The following is a 15507-nucleotide window of genomic DNA, read 5'->3' as shown; positions in this document are numbered from 1 at the left end:
AATTGCTATGATCGGAGTTGATGAAAACAGTGGCCTTCGACTTTTTTCTTGGAGTTAAAGACAACAGGATTCTTAGTCTTTGTGGTACTGTTAGGCAGTGGTGCTGATCAAGACTTGGGCTGTGATTACGTTATTTATTCAAAGCAACAGGTAAGATGAAGAAGTTGTACTTCTGAATTTGCAGATCATTTTTGGCCACCATAGCGAACACTCTTCTGGAAAGACTTGCATTGAAAATGTTTGTGTCTGGGGAAATTTCATCTAACCATGTCTTAAATGGACTATCCATGTACTTGTACGGGGTCACTCCATACTGGAATTGAAAAATGCCTTAAATGCCACAATGTTGGATTGAGAAATATTAAAATTGCCTCGTTTATCTTCTGGAAAAGAGTGGAATAGACCTTTTCTTTTCCATACAATGGGGTAAATTGTATCTTCTTGTGGATAGAATTAATTGTTGGTAACATTCTGTCAAAGAAAATAAAACCGTAAGTTTAAACTGGCAATTGAGTAAAACAAACCGTAAACGAGAGCTGCGAGCAGCTTGGAGCCCGGACTACTTTGGGGAAATGGCATGTGATACTGGAAAGTTAGGGTACTGCGACAATGGAATTCAAATTTTCTGAAAATCGCACAGTAAACCTCTCTGGGTTCAGTTTTTTTTTTTTTTTGGTTTGTTTTGGTTTTTGTTTAATAAATGCCAGGCCTGATGTGTGTGAGACTTTCATGAGTTTAGACCCTTCAGGTTACTTTTCCTCCAAATGTGATTTTGAGTTTTATCTTGCCCAGTTTGGTGTTTGAATCATGGGATGTTGCCAGCCATTGTCAACGTCCGGTCTATGAAGCTCTTTGAGACTCCGTTATGCATTATGGCTGTGCATATAAAATAACTTGACCCAACTTCACTCTTGTATTTGCTGTCACTCATATATCCTGTTTAAATTTGATTGATAATGTGAAATAATTGTTTTTTGTTTTTTGGGGGGTTTGGGCGGCCCGGTAGTCCAGTGGTTAGCACGTCGGCTTCACAGTGCCGAGGTGCCGGGTTCAATTCCAGCTCCGGCCTCCCTGTGTGGAGTTTGCATGTTCTCCCCGGGCCTGCGTGGGTTTTCTCCGGGTACTCTGGTTTCCTCCCACATTCCAAAAACATGCATGGCTGGCTGATTGAGCACTCTAAATTGTCCCTAGGTATGAGTGTGGACGTGGATGGTTGTTCGTCTCTGTGTGCCCGAAGACAGCTAGGATAGGCTCCAGCACACCCCGCGACCATAGTGAGGATAAAGCGGTTCGGAAAATGAATGAATGGGGGTTTTTTTGTCTTTCTTTTTCTTATGTTTTCTGTGCTGTATGTACACATACAGCACATTTTACAATAAAGTTGTATCCAATTCAATCCAAATACCTCACGCATGATATCTGCAGCTACGCATATCCATATATTATCTGTGCACGAAAATAGTGATTGGATACGCTTTATTGTCAAATGTACTGTATGTGTAACATACTGAACAGATGAAATTTCTTCCCTCTCAACATAAAACAAGAGAAGCCGCTGCGGGTGTCCGCACCGCCATCAAAAGAAAAGTTAACAAAAAAAAAAAGACAAAATAATGCAAAACAACACGACACACAGACACTAGTGCACTCTTAACCACTTTCCTGCATACACTTTGTTGTCTGAAGCAGTTATAGATGAAAGAGGAGCAAATCAAAGTGTCCTTTTCACCAGTGGATCAAAGACGTCATGCTGAAATGTGCACACGTCTGCTGCAAGCTAAGCTTGAAAGCAACAAGAAGCTGTAGCATCCATTAATGAAAAAGAGAGATTGGCTCTCTTCTCCTGTCTCATGTAAGTCCGCTTCAATTCCAAGCCGCGACTCCCAGTTCCACATACGCATCGGCGCTCTGCGCTGGCGCTCCTTTCTTCTCATAGTCGGCTCCTCAACCATGCATCCATCCAGCCGCAGACTGTCCATCAGCACCGACCCTTTCGCTGAACAAAGCGGGGCTGTGAAAATGCTGCCTACTTCAGGCACAAGACACAAGCAACCCGGGGATGTCCAGCAACGATAGTCAAATGGCGCCGACATTCCTCCCAATCAAGAAATCAGTGCTGGTATGCATGTGCTGCCGCGAAGGCGCAACCACCAAGCACACCATGCTTTTCAACATTTTCTGAAGATAAAACATCTTGGGATTTTTTGTATATTTTAGCCCTTCAAAAACAACTGTGTTTTCTTATCAAACAGTGTGTTGCAAAGTCAGCAGCATTTAACGAAATGAAATGCTTAATTTTCAATATCCTTAGGTGAACTAGCCAAAGGTTTGAAGTACTTCAGATACAAATTTCTCTTTCAATAAAGTATGGCCTCTTAAAGGTGGAAATTTTGAAAGGAAATGGTGGACTTCCTGTGAGGATTAGGGTATGTCTCCAAAAGGGTTTTTTTTAAGTTCATGGGCTCTTACCTATACCTCCCAATTTTCAGAGACCTAGGTGAAAAATAGAACCAGCGTTGTTTTGTTAAATATTTGCAAGAGCAGAATTGAACGAAATAAAAAGCTGTACTTTTCATCTTGAACATCTTGATATGATACAGCCACAATGTCAAGATACAGGTTTTTAAAAAATATGACCATTATACTTGTAAAAGGCCAAAAAGAGGGCAGATTATAAAGATAACAGTGGTTCTTAACCTTCTTCACTTTCTCAGAGGTACTGAACCCAACCAGTTAATGTGCACATTCACCGAAACCTCATTCGTGATTTTTTTTTTACAAATTCAAGATATTTAAAAAAAACACATTTATTAAAACAGAAAAAAGTAAATAGAATTTCAAAAGATAAGTATACTTTTTTTTTTAACTGCATGAAGTATGATCACGACAGGCACATGTAGACTACTGAGTGAACTAAATTTCCCCCAGCACTGATTGGACTAGCAATGTAAAGTGATCATCTGCAGCCAGTGATGGCCAAGCGGGTGTGGCATAACTCATTGACATATTGAGTCAGGTGTGTCTTACGCTGCATGGCAGAGGCTCAGTCGAACCCCTGAGACCGATTCACCGAACCCCTAGGGTTTGATCGAACCAAGGTTAAGAACCACTGGATTAGCATATCACTGCATGAGACTTTTATGTAGGTCTTGCGCTCATACATACAGGTATGCCTCTGACTTCTCATAAATCTTGGTTAAGCATATAACTGGACCCCTCCATGAGCAGTCATCTTACAGTGGGGGAGGGTTTGTGTTTCCCAATTATCCTAGGAGCTAAATTGTCTGGGGATTGAGGCCCCTGGCAGGGCTATCCATGCCAAACAGGTCATCGGTGAGGGAAAACACGGTTCAGAGACCCCTTTTGACAACTCTGAAATTTGGACTTGTTTTCCCTTGCTCGAACGCAGGTCACCGGGGCCCCCCTCTGAAGCCAGGCCTGAAGGTGGGGCTTACTGGCAAGTACCTGGTGCCTGGGCCTGCACCCATGGGGCCCAGCTGGGATCAGACCGAAAAGGCAACGTGGGTTCCTCTTCCCATGGGCTCACAATCTGTAGGAGGGGCCAAGGTGGTTGGGTGTCTTGTTAGCTCGGTGGTGGCAAAACGCAGGGACCTTGGTCCGATCTCCAGCTACATAAACTACCTTTAGGGACATGGAATGTCACCTCTCTGGCAGAGGAGTCAGAGCTATTGTGTGAGGCAGAGAAGTTCTGACTAGATATAGTCGGGCTTGCCTCCACACACAGCTTAGGCTCTGGTACCAGTCCTAAGGTACAAAATGGGTTGTACACTCTTCTACTCTGGAGTTGCCCAAGGAGAGAGGTGCTGAGCCGGTGTGGGCATACATATTGCCCCTGGTTCAGCCCAGTGGACGAGAGAGTAGCCTCTTTCCGCCTTTGGGTAGGGGGATCTGAATGTTGTTTGTGCCTATGAATCAAACAGCAGTTCAGAGTACCCACCATTTTTAAAGTCCTTGGTAGGAGTGCTGGAGTGTGCTCTTTCTGGGGACTCCATCGTTCTGCTGGGGGAGTTCAATGCTTACGTGGGCAATGACAGGATGACTTGGAAGGTCATGATTGTCAGGAACGTGAGCAGGGATGAGATTTTTCCGCTTTTTGGCAGAATTCCACTTTTTTCCAGTCAAAATGGACCTATTTTATATTGTTCCAAATCCGTATAAAAATCTGGGGGGGGGGTCCGGACTTGTCTTCGGCAGATTCGGGGCTCGTAATGTTTACAAGTAACGTTTGCAAGCATCCATTTTTAATCCAGTTTTTATCGCGAAGCGTTAGTTTGTCGTTACTTCCTATATGGGCTAAAACCAATGTCTTACTTGTTGTGATTGGTCGCTATTTCGGCAAATGCAAATCACAACCAATCCGTGTTCGCCCTCTTAAACCCCTTTCTTGCGAATGCCGAATGTTATCGAGACTCGTGACGAAGCTAAAGTGCGTCAGATAGATGCGGATCTGAAAAACACGTTTCGATGGGACTGGTTGGATAGAAAGCTGACGGTGTCCCCAGTAGGAAACAGTAAAGAGGAACCATTGTGCTTGTGTCGGATTTCGTGAAAAAGCTCGATGTCACCGGTAAAGCTCTGTGTACAGTGTGTGATGATGTCATTCTATACGGATCGAGAGGATGGAAAGCTTTACAGAGTCACGCAACCTCGGTATAACACCGAAAACAGACATTTCTACTGAAAAGTAGCTACTCGATCTCGAGCGTTTTTCAACAGCCTGGAGCATGTGTAAAAACAAGAGGAGTTGGCTAAAAAGAGAGTGGAAAAAGACGGAGAGGACCAATAAGCTTTTCGCGCTTGCTAAAATGCTTAAAATGAAGAGAAAATAAAGTATTCTACCTCATGAAACTGTATATTATATATACTGTAAATAGACATCCACTTTATATAATAAAATACATTCATAACCCATATATAGTAAACAGTGTGGGACTTTGTTTGGTTTATTAATAACACAAGTCATGATGGCGTTTGACGAATGCTTTAATAGCATGAATCGCAACACACGGTAACGATGGCAAGCCGCACCTTGCCTCTTGGGTTATACCATTTTAACTAGACTAGAGTCCAGAACGTCGTCATGAAGCTGCTCTCTCTGTCCAGTTTACACTGAAGAAAAGCATCCTGTGCATCCACGAGCATAAAGACACGAGCTTTCGAGAGTGTGTACAGCACGTCGTCAAGTGTGGGCATTTGGTAGTGCGAGCGTTTTAATGCTTTGTTGAGGTACTTGGGGTCTATGCAGATCCTCATTTTCTTTGGCTGCTTAACGATAACCATATTGCTGATCCACTCTGTTGGCTCAGACACAGGGGTAATATGACCATCACGTTCATGTTTATCCAGTCGGGCTTTTACCGCTGTTCTGAGGGCCACTGGGACTTTTCGTGGTGAAGTTTGTACCGGGGTCACAGAACTGTCAAGCTCAAAGCGTACCTCTCCCGGGAGCGCCTGGACTGGGTCCGTGAACACATCTGAGAAAGACTCAACCAGTTGTTGCTTGGTAAGTGGCCCAGTGCTGCTCTGCCCTATCAGATTCAGTTCTTCTGGGATGGTGAAATGCATTAGCCTCAACTCCACACTTGTTGAGCCCGACAGGAGGGGGTGCTGTTTGCACCTCACAACCTCAAAGTCTAAGATATGTCTTTTGCCGTGTACAACACATTCAGTTCTAAAAACCCCAATTGAGTTGGGGTTTTTAGAATACAAAACTAGCTTGGTCTTGCTTGACAGTAGAGGAACGTTGGGCGCAAGCTTCCTCTTGTCTCTGATGCTCATTACATTGCACGTGGCCCCCGAATCCAACTGACACCTCTGGGGTGCTCCGTTTAATGAGAGGGTAGCGAACCATTTTCTTCCATGACCATGTACAGCACCAATGCTCTCCGCAGCATAGATATCATCCTGTTCTTCGTCAAACTGTGCGTCCTCTGTGATATTAACTCTCTGGTTGGATTGAACTTTTCTCATGCACACTTTTGCGAAGTGATTCAAAGTCCCACATTTGCGACATGTTTTTCCAAATGCTGGGCACGCATCCGCTCCCCGTTTGTGTGAGCCACCACAATATTTGCACTCGACAATGTCCCTTCTTCTCTCTCCATCTTTGGGTTTATACATGCCTCACGTGCCCCGTTGCTGTTGCTTGTCTGATATGTGAACACTCTCTGAAATGTCGTTTCAGCCTCTCTGCACATATCAATGGCCGATCTTAGTGTCAGGTCTTTCTCCCTAAGTAGGCGTCTTCTCACATTTTCGTCAGTGATTCCAAGGACCAGCCGGTCGCGTAGCAGCTCTTCTTTTAGCTCTCCGTATTCACATGAAGCGGCCCTCTCGCGCAGTCTCGTAACAAACGAATCAATTGGCTCACCGTCATCTTGCTTGCAGTTTACAAACACGTATCTCTCGAATATTACATTCCGTTTTGGTTTGAAATAATTCTCCAACGCGTCCAATATCTCTTTCACGTCCTCCTGTTGTGCCGCAGACAGGTTCAGGTTGTGTTTGTACACATGGCGGCAATCGCCCCCCATAAGTCTTCTCAGAGCAGCGGCCTGCACTCTAATGTCTTTATCTCCCAAACCGGATGCCAAAGAATAGTCTTCAAATTCAGCACGAAAGTTATCCCAGTTGTTTGCAACATCTCCCGTCAGCTTCATCTCCTCCGGGGCTGGGATGCTAACATTAGCCGCCATGTCGTCAGCCTCGTTGCTATCACGGTCGCGATACTGGACTCCCAACTGCGCGTTCCGCACACAATAAACTCACAGCTGCGACGGCACTAATAGAAAACAGCAGTGGGTAGGATCACTTCTGACACCATGTTTGGTTTACTAATAACACAAGTCATGATGGCGTTTGACGAATGCTTTAATAGCATGAATCGCAACTCACGGTAACAATGGCAAGCCGCACCTTGCCTCTTGGGTTATACTTGCGATCTTGCTTATATACAGCGCAGGATTCACCTCTGTTGCTTAGCAATGTTACTGATCAACTCGTATATTGTAGTTCCGAACACAGCGCGGTCCTGAGCACATGTCTGAAAACATCTGTTAAATGGAAGCAAATTTCACTGTCAGTGAATGCTGAAATTGTCTCTCACTTTCGAAAAGGAGTCGCCCAGATGAAGCTCAGCCGAGACTACGAAAAATCAGCAATTTCGATAATCATTCGTAATAGCAGAAAAATTATGGCAACGTCCGAGGCCAACAGATTAAAAGATGATCTGAAACGGCTTTGGGGCGCAGCACATTCTGAACTGGAGATGGCACTTTTCATTTGTTTTCTGAATGTTTTCAGAAATGAAGTAGGAACACAACAGTTGTTTGTTTTATATCTTATAAAAGCATTTTTACTTAAAACTGTATTAACATAATTGACATGTTTATACTTACGTGTGACAACTAATGACACAATAACCAACAACTGTGCAGCTGCAGGCTGAGCCCTACAGTGCCACCTGTTGGTCACAAACAGATCCATGACAGTTTGTGCCAGAAGCACTTCATGAGAGACAACCAAGAAGGACACCACTGTTGAAAATAAATCAGAAAAAAGCGAGATTTGAATTTGCAAGGATGAATGTTGACACAAGCCACAAAGTTTCTGGGAGAATGACCAATGGATAGATGAGACATAAGAATTACCTTTTGCAAAGGCAACCATCTACTGTGCACAGATACAAAAAAGAAGCATCCCAACCAAAGAACACTGCCCCTACTGTCAAACATGGAGGAGGTGCTGTTATGTTCTAGGGCTGCTGTGCTTCATCTGGCACAGGGTCTCTTGAATCTGTTCATGGTACAATGAAATCGCAAGACTATCAAGGACAAAACAATTAATGGCTAAAACATCATTTGACTCTTCTGAAGTAGTGAGCCCTGATAAAAATCCTATTGAACATCTATGGAAGGACCTGGAACATGTCATCTGGAGAAATCCCCCTTCAAACTTGAGAAAATCAGAGCATGTTGCTCATGAAGAGTGGGTCAAAATACCCAGTGAGGGACAGAAATAACTCAACATTCCAAACATTGATTGGAGTGATTGTCTCAAAAGGCTGTGCAACAAAATATTAAGTTCATCACATCAACATCATTTTTTGACAGGCCTTTTTCATTAGTTTGTTTTGTAAAAATAATTTTGTTTGAAATCAGGATGTATCGTATTGTATTGTATTGTATTAATCACAATTCAAAAGCAATGTCTGATTTTCACTGGTTTATTTTCATTGTACAGTGAAACTCCTCTACAACGAAATCATGTTGGCAGCAAGAGATTTTTCACAACAGGGTTTCTCACTGTAGCAAATTTGATCTCAGATGTAAACACACACACAAACGTATGTGTACTCTATTTTTATTCCAATAGTGCATAAGTATGAGCATACACTTATTTGACACTTCATATAGTCAGTGTAGAAAGAAAAAAAGGGAAAGAAATTTACGATCAGCATTCACACTTTCACTTACATCAATTTCTTGGATAAGGTCTTTTATTTTGTTTCCTCCGTCTTTCATTTTGATCACTTTTCCCTTCTCTTCCAGCGTCAGAGCTCTTGTCTTTGCTGCTTGACATCCAAAGGTCCGTTTTGTAGCAATTTTAGCAATGCAACGTTCTTGCTGCGTCTGAAACTAACAATAACATATACTTCCTGGACTACTGCACTTGTGTAAACCAGTGTGGTGGTTGCTGTTGCCGTTTCAGAACGAAGCAGTAGAGGTCGCTGTTGGATTAGACTTCATTGTAGTGAATCTCTTCGCGAGGCAAGAGCAGAGAAAAAGGTTTCTTATAATGCAACAGGGTTTTTTTTCGTTGTATGGGGGGCAGGAAAGTGGGTATGGCGTTAATGCATGAAGATTTTTTCACACTAGGGGGTGTTTTCGCCCATGCAGGTTTCGTTGTAGAAGAGTTTCACTGTATGTTGTAACTTGTGTCACATTAAAGTAATTTCTGTGACCACTGGATTACAGGGGGTAGCAACAATTTTGTCAATGTGTGTACATCAGGAATGTGACACTAAATAAATAAACAAATCAAAGACTATTTTTAATAATTGTTTTAGTTAAAATCTATGACACTGTTTAAAAGTGGTAACTCTGTCAGTAGTTTGTTTACATCTTGAAATGAACCAGAGATTAATTATAATTTATTACAACATGAGATTTGAGCTTCATACTGTTATCCATGTAATTTAGAGTTTCGCCTGATGCTGATGCCAGACCTCCATCAGGCCATCAGCCTGGACGATGACCTGATGACTGGAGACCTGGGTGATGGAATGACAGTCAGGACAACATCCCTCTCAACCAGGAAAAAGAGCCAAAGCTCCACCGAACTTCGAGGGCAGATATCACCTGATGGAGATGTGTACAGACGAAGCCATGCGAGGGAAGCAGTCTGTATACCCAGATTAATGACTGAAGGTTGGGAGAAAATGTCCACCTGGAAGATGCCACTCATTGGTAATGGTAATTCAAGAATAGTTTTTACTGCAGTTTTTAAGTCTTCAACATGACATGCTCGAATTAAATAAAAAAACAGCCAATATACTGTATATTTAGATATTTGAATGCTAAAATGTCTTCATTTTGATTGGGAAATACATATATCAACCTCAAACCTTTAATTTTGTGTTTGCATGTTACAAACAGCACATGAACTTTGGTGGAAACATGCTACAAAAAGGCCCCCTTAGTTATATCAACTTACTTTGTTTTATTTTCAGTGTTTTATATATCTTTTGCCGAGTAAAGGGGTATCAAATTAATTTTCATCATGGTCTATGTTGTCGTTATGCTTGCACTCAGAAGGCCAGTTCCATCAATTTCCTAATCCGCTTATTGTCACAAGGGTTCCAGCCATGCTGGACCCTATCCCAGCTGTCTTCGGGCAGTAAGCGGGGTGCCCCCTGAACCGGTTGCCAGCCTGGTGTTTAGTTGCCTCCAGTTGCCTGTCGTGGCGGCGATCCCCGAACACGGTAATGGGCACGAGTGGTAAAGGATACCCATAAGGCTGAAGAAGAAGTCCTATCGACCCTTTTTAGCCTTTGGAACTGGCTGACCAAGTGGTCGCCGAGGCAAAAATTCGGTCATGGGAGGTTATTCGGCGAGTCTATGGAAATCGACTTCCGGACGGGTTGGAGTACTCTGGTCCATCATCCCACATCTCAGAAGGGGGAAGCAGTGCACTGTTAACGTTTTGTATAGTGGATATGTGTCGCTGCTGACCTCAACTCAAGATGTGGGTGAGAATACATCCAAGACCTCCTCAATTCCAATGACACACCTTCCTTAGAGGAAGCAGAGTCTGGAGACTTGGCGTTGGGCCCTTCTTTCTCTGAGGTTGAGGTCACCGAGGTGGTTAAAAAGCTTCTCGGTGGCAAAACCCCCAGGGGTGGATGAGATCCACCCAGCATTCCTAAAGGCTCTGGATGTGGTGAGGCTGTCCTGATCACCGCATTGACAACGGACAGTACCTCTGCAATGGTAGACCGGAGTCGTACTCCCTCTTTTTAAGAAGGGGATCAAGAGGGTGTGTTCCACCAACATATGAATCACACTCCTCAGCCTTCCTGGCAAGGCCTATTTAGTTGTCCTGGAGAGGAGGATCTGTTGGGGTCAACAACTGGGTTAAATTTGCTCCAGAGCAAATGCTCGTGAAGAGTTGATTACGTGCGGCGAGAATGCGTTGCTTTCGTGCTCTGTCAGACTTCCGTCATGTGTTTGTTTAATAACGACACAAGACTTGGCTGGTAACAGTAGCAAGCACCTCTTGGGTTATACCATCTCAACTAGAACGGGGGGGGGGGGGGGGGGGGATAATCCCCAAACGTCATCATAGGAGACTGGACTGTCTCGGAGTTGTTTGTGGAGTTTGTTCCTTTGTTGTGTGTTCACAACCCCCCGCGCCCCATATAATTTGTTTTGTGATTTCCTCTCTTGATTTTCTGTTTGGCACATTACATGTTTGCTTTTCTGAGTGTCATTGAAGTCATCGTTGATTTACGTTTTCGGGGGCGGTCACTCTCGAGCAGAAGGCACGGAGACCGAGAAGGAGAAGGACGTGCCTGTACAGTAGTCGCTGGAGTTGTGTAAAAGTTTTAAAAAGAACCAACACGACAGCTCATTTGTTTTCTGTCGTTTTGCTGCGCTGCAGAAACTGCCGTTGTGCACGCAAGTGGAGCTGCACCGACACTGTGCCGTTGCTGACACGCTCAGCGGCTTTGTACGTGTGAATGCTCCACAAAATTTGCTCCGGTGTAAAATATATCGCAACAAAATACATCGTGCAGCGCCGGAGCAAATGTGTGCCGTGTGAACACCCCTTATATGTGTTTTGTGGACTTTTTGAAGGCGTTTGACTGTGTCTCTCCGGGAGTTCTGTGACTGTGGTCAAGCCAGCCTCCACTTGCAAAATTGAAGTCAAGTCTACCGTCACAGCGATTGTTAATACTGTGCATTACAGTAATCTGCCGCCAGCAAGCGGCGTTGATCACCTTCAAAATTAAAGCGCCCCAACTAATACATGCAGGTCAATGGTATGGATTTTTAAAAAAATGTTTCAAAGTAATTTCTTGGCTGTCGGCAACGATAAGTTCACCCAAGGAGAATAAAAAGTCTCAGAACAGCGCCAAGGAGTTGAGATAGAAAATAAAGTCAAAGGTAATTCTACATCAATTTCATCTGATATTTAAAAAATAATTTAAAAAATGAATCTTAGTTGTGCCGGCCCGGTAGTCCAGTAGTTAGCACGTCGACTTCACAGTGCAGAGGTACTGGGTTCAATACCAGCTCCGGCCTCCCTGTGTGGAGTTTGCCTGTTCTCCCCGGGCCTGCGTGGGTTTTCTCCGGGTACTCCGGTCTCCTCCAACATTCCAAAAACATGCATGGCTGGCTGATTGAACACTCTAAATTGTCCCTAGGTGTGAGTGTGGCCGTGGATGGTTGTTCGTCTCTGTGTGCCCTGCGATTGGCTGGCAACCAATTCAGGTTACTGCCTGCCTCCACCTACTGCCCGAAGACAGCTGGGATAGGCTACAGCACCCCCCGCGACCCGAATGAGGATAAAGCTGTTCGTAAAATGAATGAATGAATCTTAGTTGTCCCGCAACCACACCTGGTTTTTGACACAGTAGGGCAGGGGTGGCCAACCCGCGGCTCGTGAGCCTCATGCGTCTCTTTGGCTGGTTCAATGCAGCTCCTGGGCTTTCACATGACAAGCGTTGCAAACACCTTGGCGGTGGCAATGCCATTCAAACAACAACGCCAAATACACAGAACATACTACGTCAGCCTATCATCAATCCCGTTACTTGATTGACATAGAGGGCAAACAATCAGATGACTGAATCATCACTCATGCGCAAACAACGGCACTAAGCGCTAAGCTAGTCAGCGAATTACCTCTGATGTCAAGGCAGGGGTGCCCAATACGTCGATCACAATCAACCGGGAGCCAGCGGACTGGTCCCAAGTCGACTGCAAGGGGTGGCAGGAGGAAATAGGAGGGAAAAAAAGATTTGTGTGTTTGTGTCTTTAGCTTTCATTCATGTTCAGGTCGTTATGGCTGTTGCTCATCGTGTCGTGCATGCATATGTGTGCGAGTGCATGGTTGGGCACCCACGTGCGTGCGTGCGTGTGTGTGTGAGGACGGGATGCCCATGTGTATGTGGCTCTTGTGCAGTAACACAGTAAAAAAAAAAAAAAGGCTCTTTGTCCCTGACTGGTTGGCCACCCCTGCACAGGTATCCAACTAGGGTACTGGCATTCAGATCTGATGTTCCATTTGTTCTGATGTTCCAATGCCTCTGCAATATGACATTTTGACCTTCTCAGCGTGTTGTAGATGAATGGCTTTTGCTTTGCAGAGTAGTTTTGAGTAGCACTTATAGATGTAGCATCCAACTGTAGTGACTGACATTGGTCCAGTTAGTGATGCTTACACTTTCGGACAAAACCCCACTTCTGTCAATGCTTAGTCCGGCATTTTTTTTTCTTCATCAGCATTTTTTTTACCATTAAGTTTTCCAAACGGTGTCAATTCTCATCAAAATGGGCATGTATACGAATGGAATGCCCATGTATGTGTGGGAAAATGTCAAATACTCTAACTCACAATACAGTGATCCTTGCTACTTCGTGATTTACTTATTACGGATTCCGTGCATCGCGGATTTTTGAAAAATATTCATTAAAAAATAAATAAATAAATAAAATAAAGCAAAAATGCCGCAAAAGGCCCGCGAGAGGCAGCGAAAGTCAGCAAAACAACAGCGAGTCACATAGAGCAACATATACAGTACTACATGTATATTTCATGTTTGTTTACTGTATTTTGTTATTTATACATGAACCTAACCTAACTTATACATCTTATACATGTGTGTGTATATATATACATATATATATATATATATATATATAGCATTAAGTAATGTTAATTACTACAAATATTTACTTCTACATGCATGTATACCATGAAATTTGGTCTTATAAATATTATATATACTCATACACATGTCCATATACAGTGATCCCTTGCCATTTCGCGCTTTGATTATCGCGACCTCAGTGCATCACGTTTTTTTTTCCCAAAGTACTGTATTCAGAAAAAAATGCCGAATGACTCAGAGGTTTTGTGCATGGCTGTAATTTGATTGATTCCCAGCGCCGGCATGGACAAATGACAGCACGGGTGGATCTATGCCATGATGCGCAGCCTTGTTGATTGGCAGTGCATCTTCTCAGCCCCGCCCAGCACCCGCCCTTCTGTCTTATCATGTGGGTTATTCTTAGATCAGTGTGTAATCAAGTGGTTGCCGAGATCAGTGTTGTATTTACTACACGTATTAGTGTGTGCGTGCGTGTGTGTGTGTGTGTGTGTGTGTGTGTGTGTGTGTGTGTGTGAGAGAGAGAGAGGAGGGGTGATTGGGCTTGTATGAAAAAAGCAGCAGTGTCTCTTCACCTCCTTAGTTGTCTAATCATAAACACATCGGCTGCGCGCCGCGGGATAGCTGGTCAGCAGCTTGCTGGAGGCTAATGTAGGCTACACTGTCACAGCTGCATAAAGACAATGCTGATGAATATTAGATTAGATATCCTTTATTAGTCCCACACTGGGGAAATTACAGCCTCCAGCAGCAAGAATGTAGGCAGAAAGAAGAAGAAAAATAAATAAATAAATAAAGTAAAAAGACGAAAAGAAACTCAAACAGGGATATGCGCTGCTGGAGAGGCAGCCACTCAGGGGGCGCCAATTTTGCATATAGCGCTTTCACAACAGCGACAGCTGTTATTATTACTGGGTAAGGTTTTATTATTAAAGATTTAAGTAAATATGTGTACTGCTGTCGTCTTTGTCTCAAATATGTAAAGTATAAATACTGTTTACATATTTTTAACATGCTGGTACCCACAAACCCTTACACAAAGATTCTTAGGGGGGGGGGGGGGCAACCCCTACTTCGTGGATTTTCGTCTATCGCGGGTGGTCCCGGTCCCCATTAACAGCCATTAGCGAGAGATCACTGTACCTTTACATCCATTGGGTTACCTACGTCGCGGATTTTCCTCTTTCCCGGGGGGTTCTGGTCCCCATTAACCGTGATAAGCGAGAGGTCACTGTATAACTTTTGATGCAAGATTACATCTTTCGACTATCCAGCTGGCTCCTTTGCTGACATGCCCAAAGAAGAGTTACGAGACAAACTACTGGAGTCTATTGAGGTAAGAAGGAAGAATAACTGATAACCATGTGCCTTTTCGACTGACAGTTCACTTGTGTTTGACAGGTAATCGATGTATTAATATGTGAGCTGGAGGTGGCACATCGTTACCTAGAAGGCAAATTTGAAGCATTGAAGATCCTACAGGGAAAGGTAGTGCAATTCTTACATACATTGTGCTCCAAATTACAATGTAAATCACATTTTCTTTGATTTATTGAAATTTTTAATGTAAATGACAGTCATAGAAATGTTCTGGTCATCACCAATTTTTTGTTAAACCTTCTAATCCACTCCCTGTGCTGTCATTTTATTGTGGTGGAGGGGTTTGTGTGTCCCAGCGAACTGAGAAGGTAAGTTGTCTCTGGCTTTATTCAGATTCTGATTCAGAAAACTTTATTTATCCCCATGGGGCAATTAGGACTTAACAGGCACGCTCTGCACAAGAAACATGAAAAACAATGACAAACATGGGATACAGTGCAGAGGGACTGTCGGTACTCGCCGTATGAACAGCACCGTGAGATCTTAGTTGAGAAAGTAAAACACTCGGGAAGGAGAGGGAATAAAAACTATGCTCGAACTATCCTCTACAGAGGATAATTTAAGTATAGGAAAAAAAGACCCAGCACGTAAAAAGCATATGACAGTTACAACAAGTCACAAGACATAACATGTAATGAGGGGGCGGATGGATGGGGGTGGGGGAGCGCGACGCGGCCTGACCGGCGAGCTGCCAGTCCATTCCAGCGCTCAGC

The 15507-nt window shown here is 43.7% G+C and overlaps 1 protein-coding gene across 5 annotated transcripts in view; it reads left to right on the top strand.

The window, feature by feature from the left end:
- The window catches only part of rad17 (RAD17 checkpoint clamp loader component), a 93916-nt gene that overhangs the window by 58716 nt on the left and 19693 nt on the right, over positions 1-15507 (top strand). For 3 of the 5 annotated variants that reach the window (XM_086110632.1, XM_086110630.1, XM_086110631.1), the window contains exons 15-17: positions 9222-9488; positions 14689-14750; positions 14816-14902. In XM_086110632.1, coding sequence (XP_085966758.1) covers positions 9222-9488; positions 14689-14750; positions 14816-14902 — 416 coding nt within the window. Of the gene's footprint in view, positions 1-9221; positions 9489-14688; positions 14751-14815; positions 14903-15073; positions 15103-15507 lie in introns of all 5 variants that reach the window. The other 2 variants (XM_086110634.1, XM_086110633.1) reach the window with 1 other exon arrangement.

This window comes from Hippocampus guttulatus, chromosome 5 (genome assembly GCF_054856545.1).
Source record: "Hippocampus guttulatus isolate MCC_2025c chromosome 5, RoL_Hgut_1.0, whole genome shotgun sequence".
NCBI classification, from domain to species: Eukaryota; Metazoa; Chordata; class Actinopteri; order Syngnathiformes; family Syngnathidae; genus Hippocampus; species Hippocampus guttulatus.
Note: the sequence above shows the minus strand (reverse complement) of the source record. Positions and strands in the feature narration are given on the sequence as shown.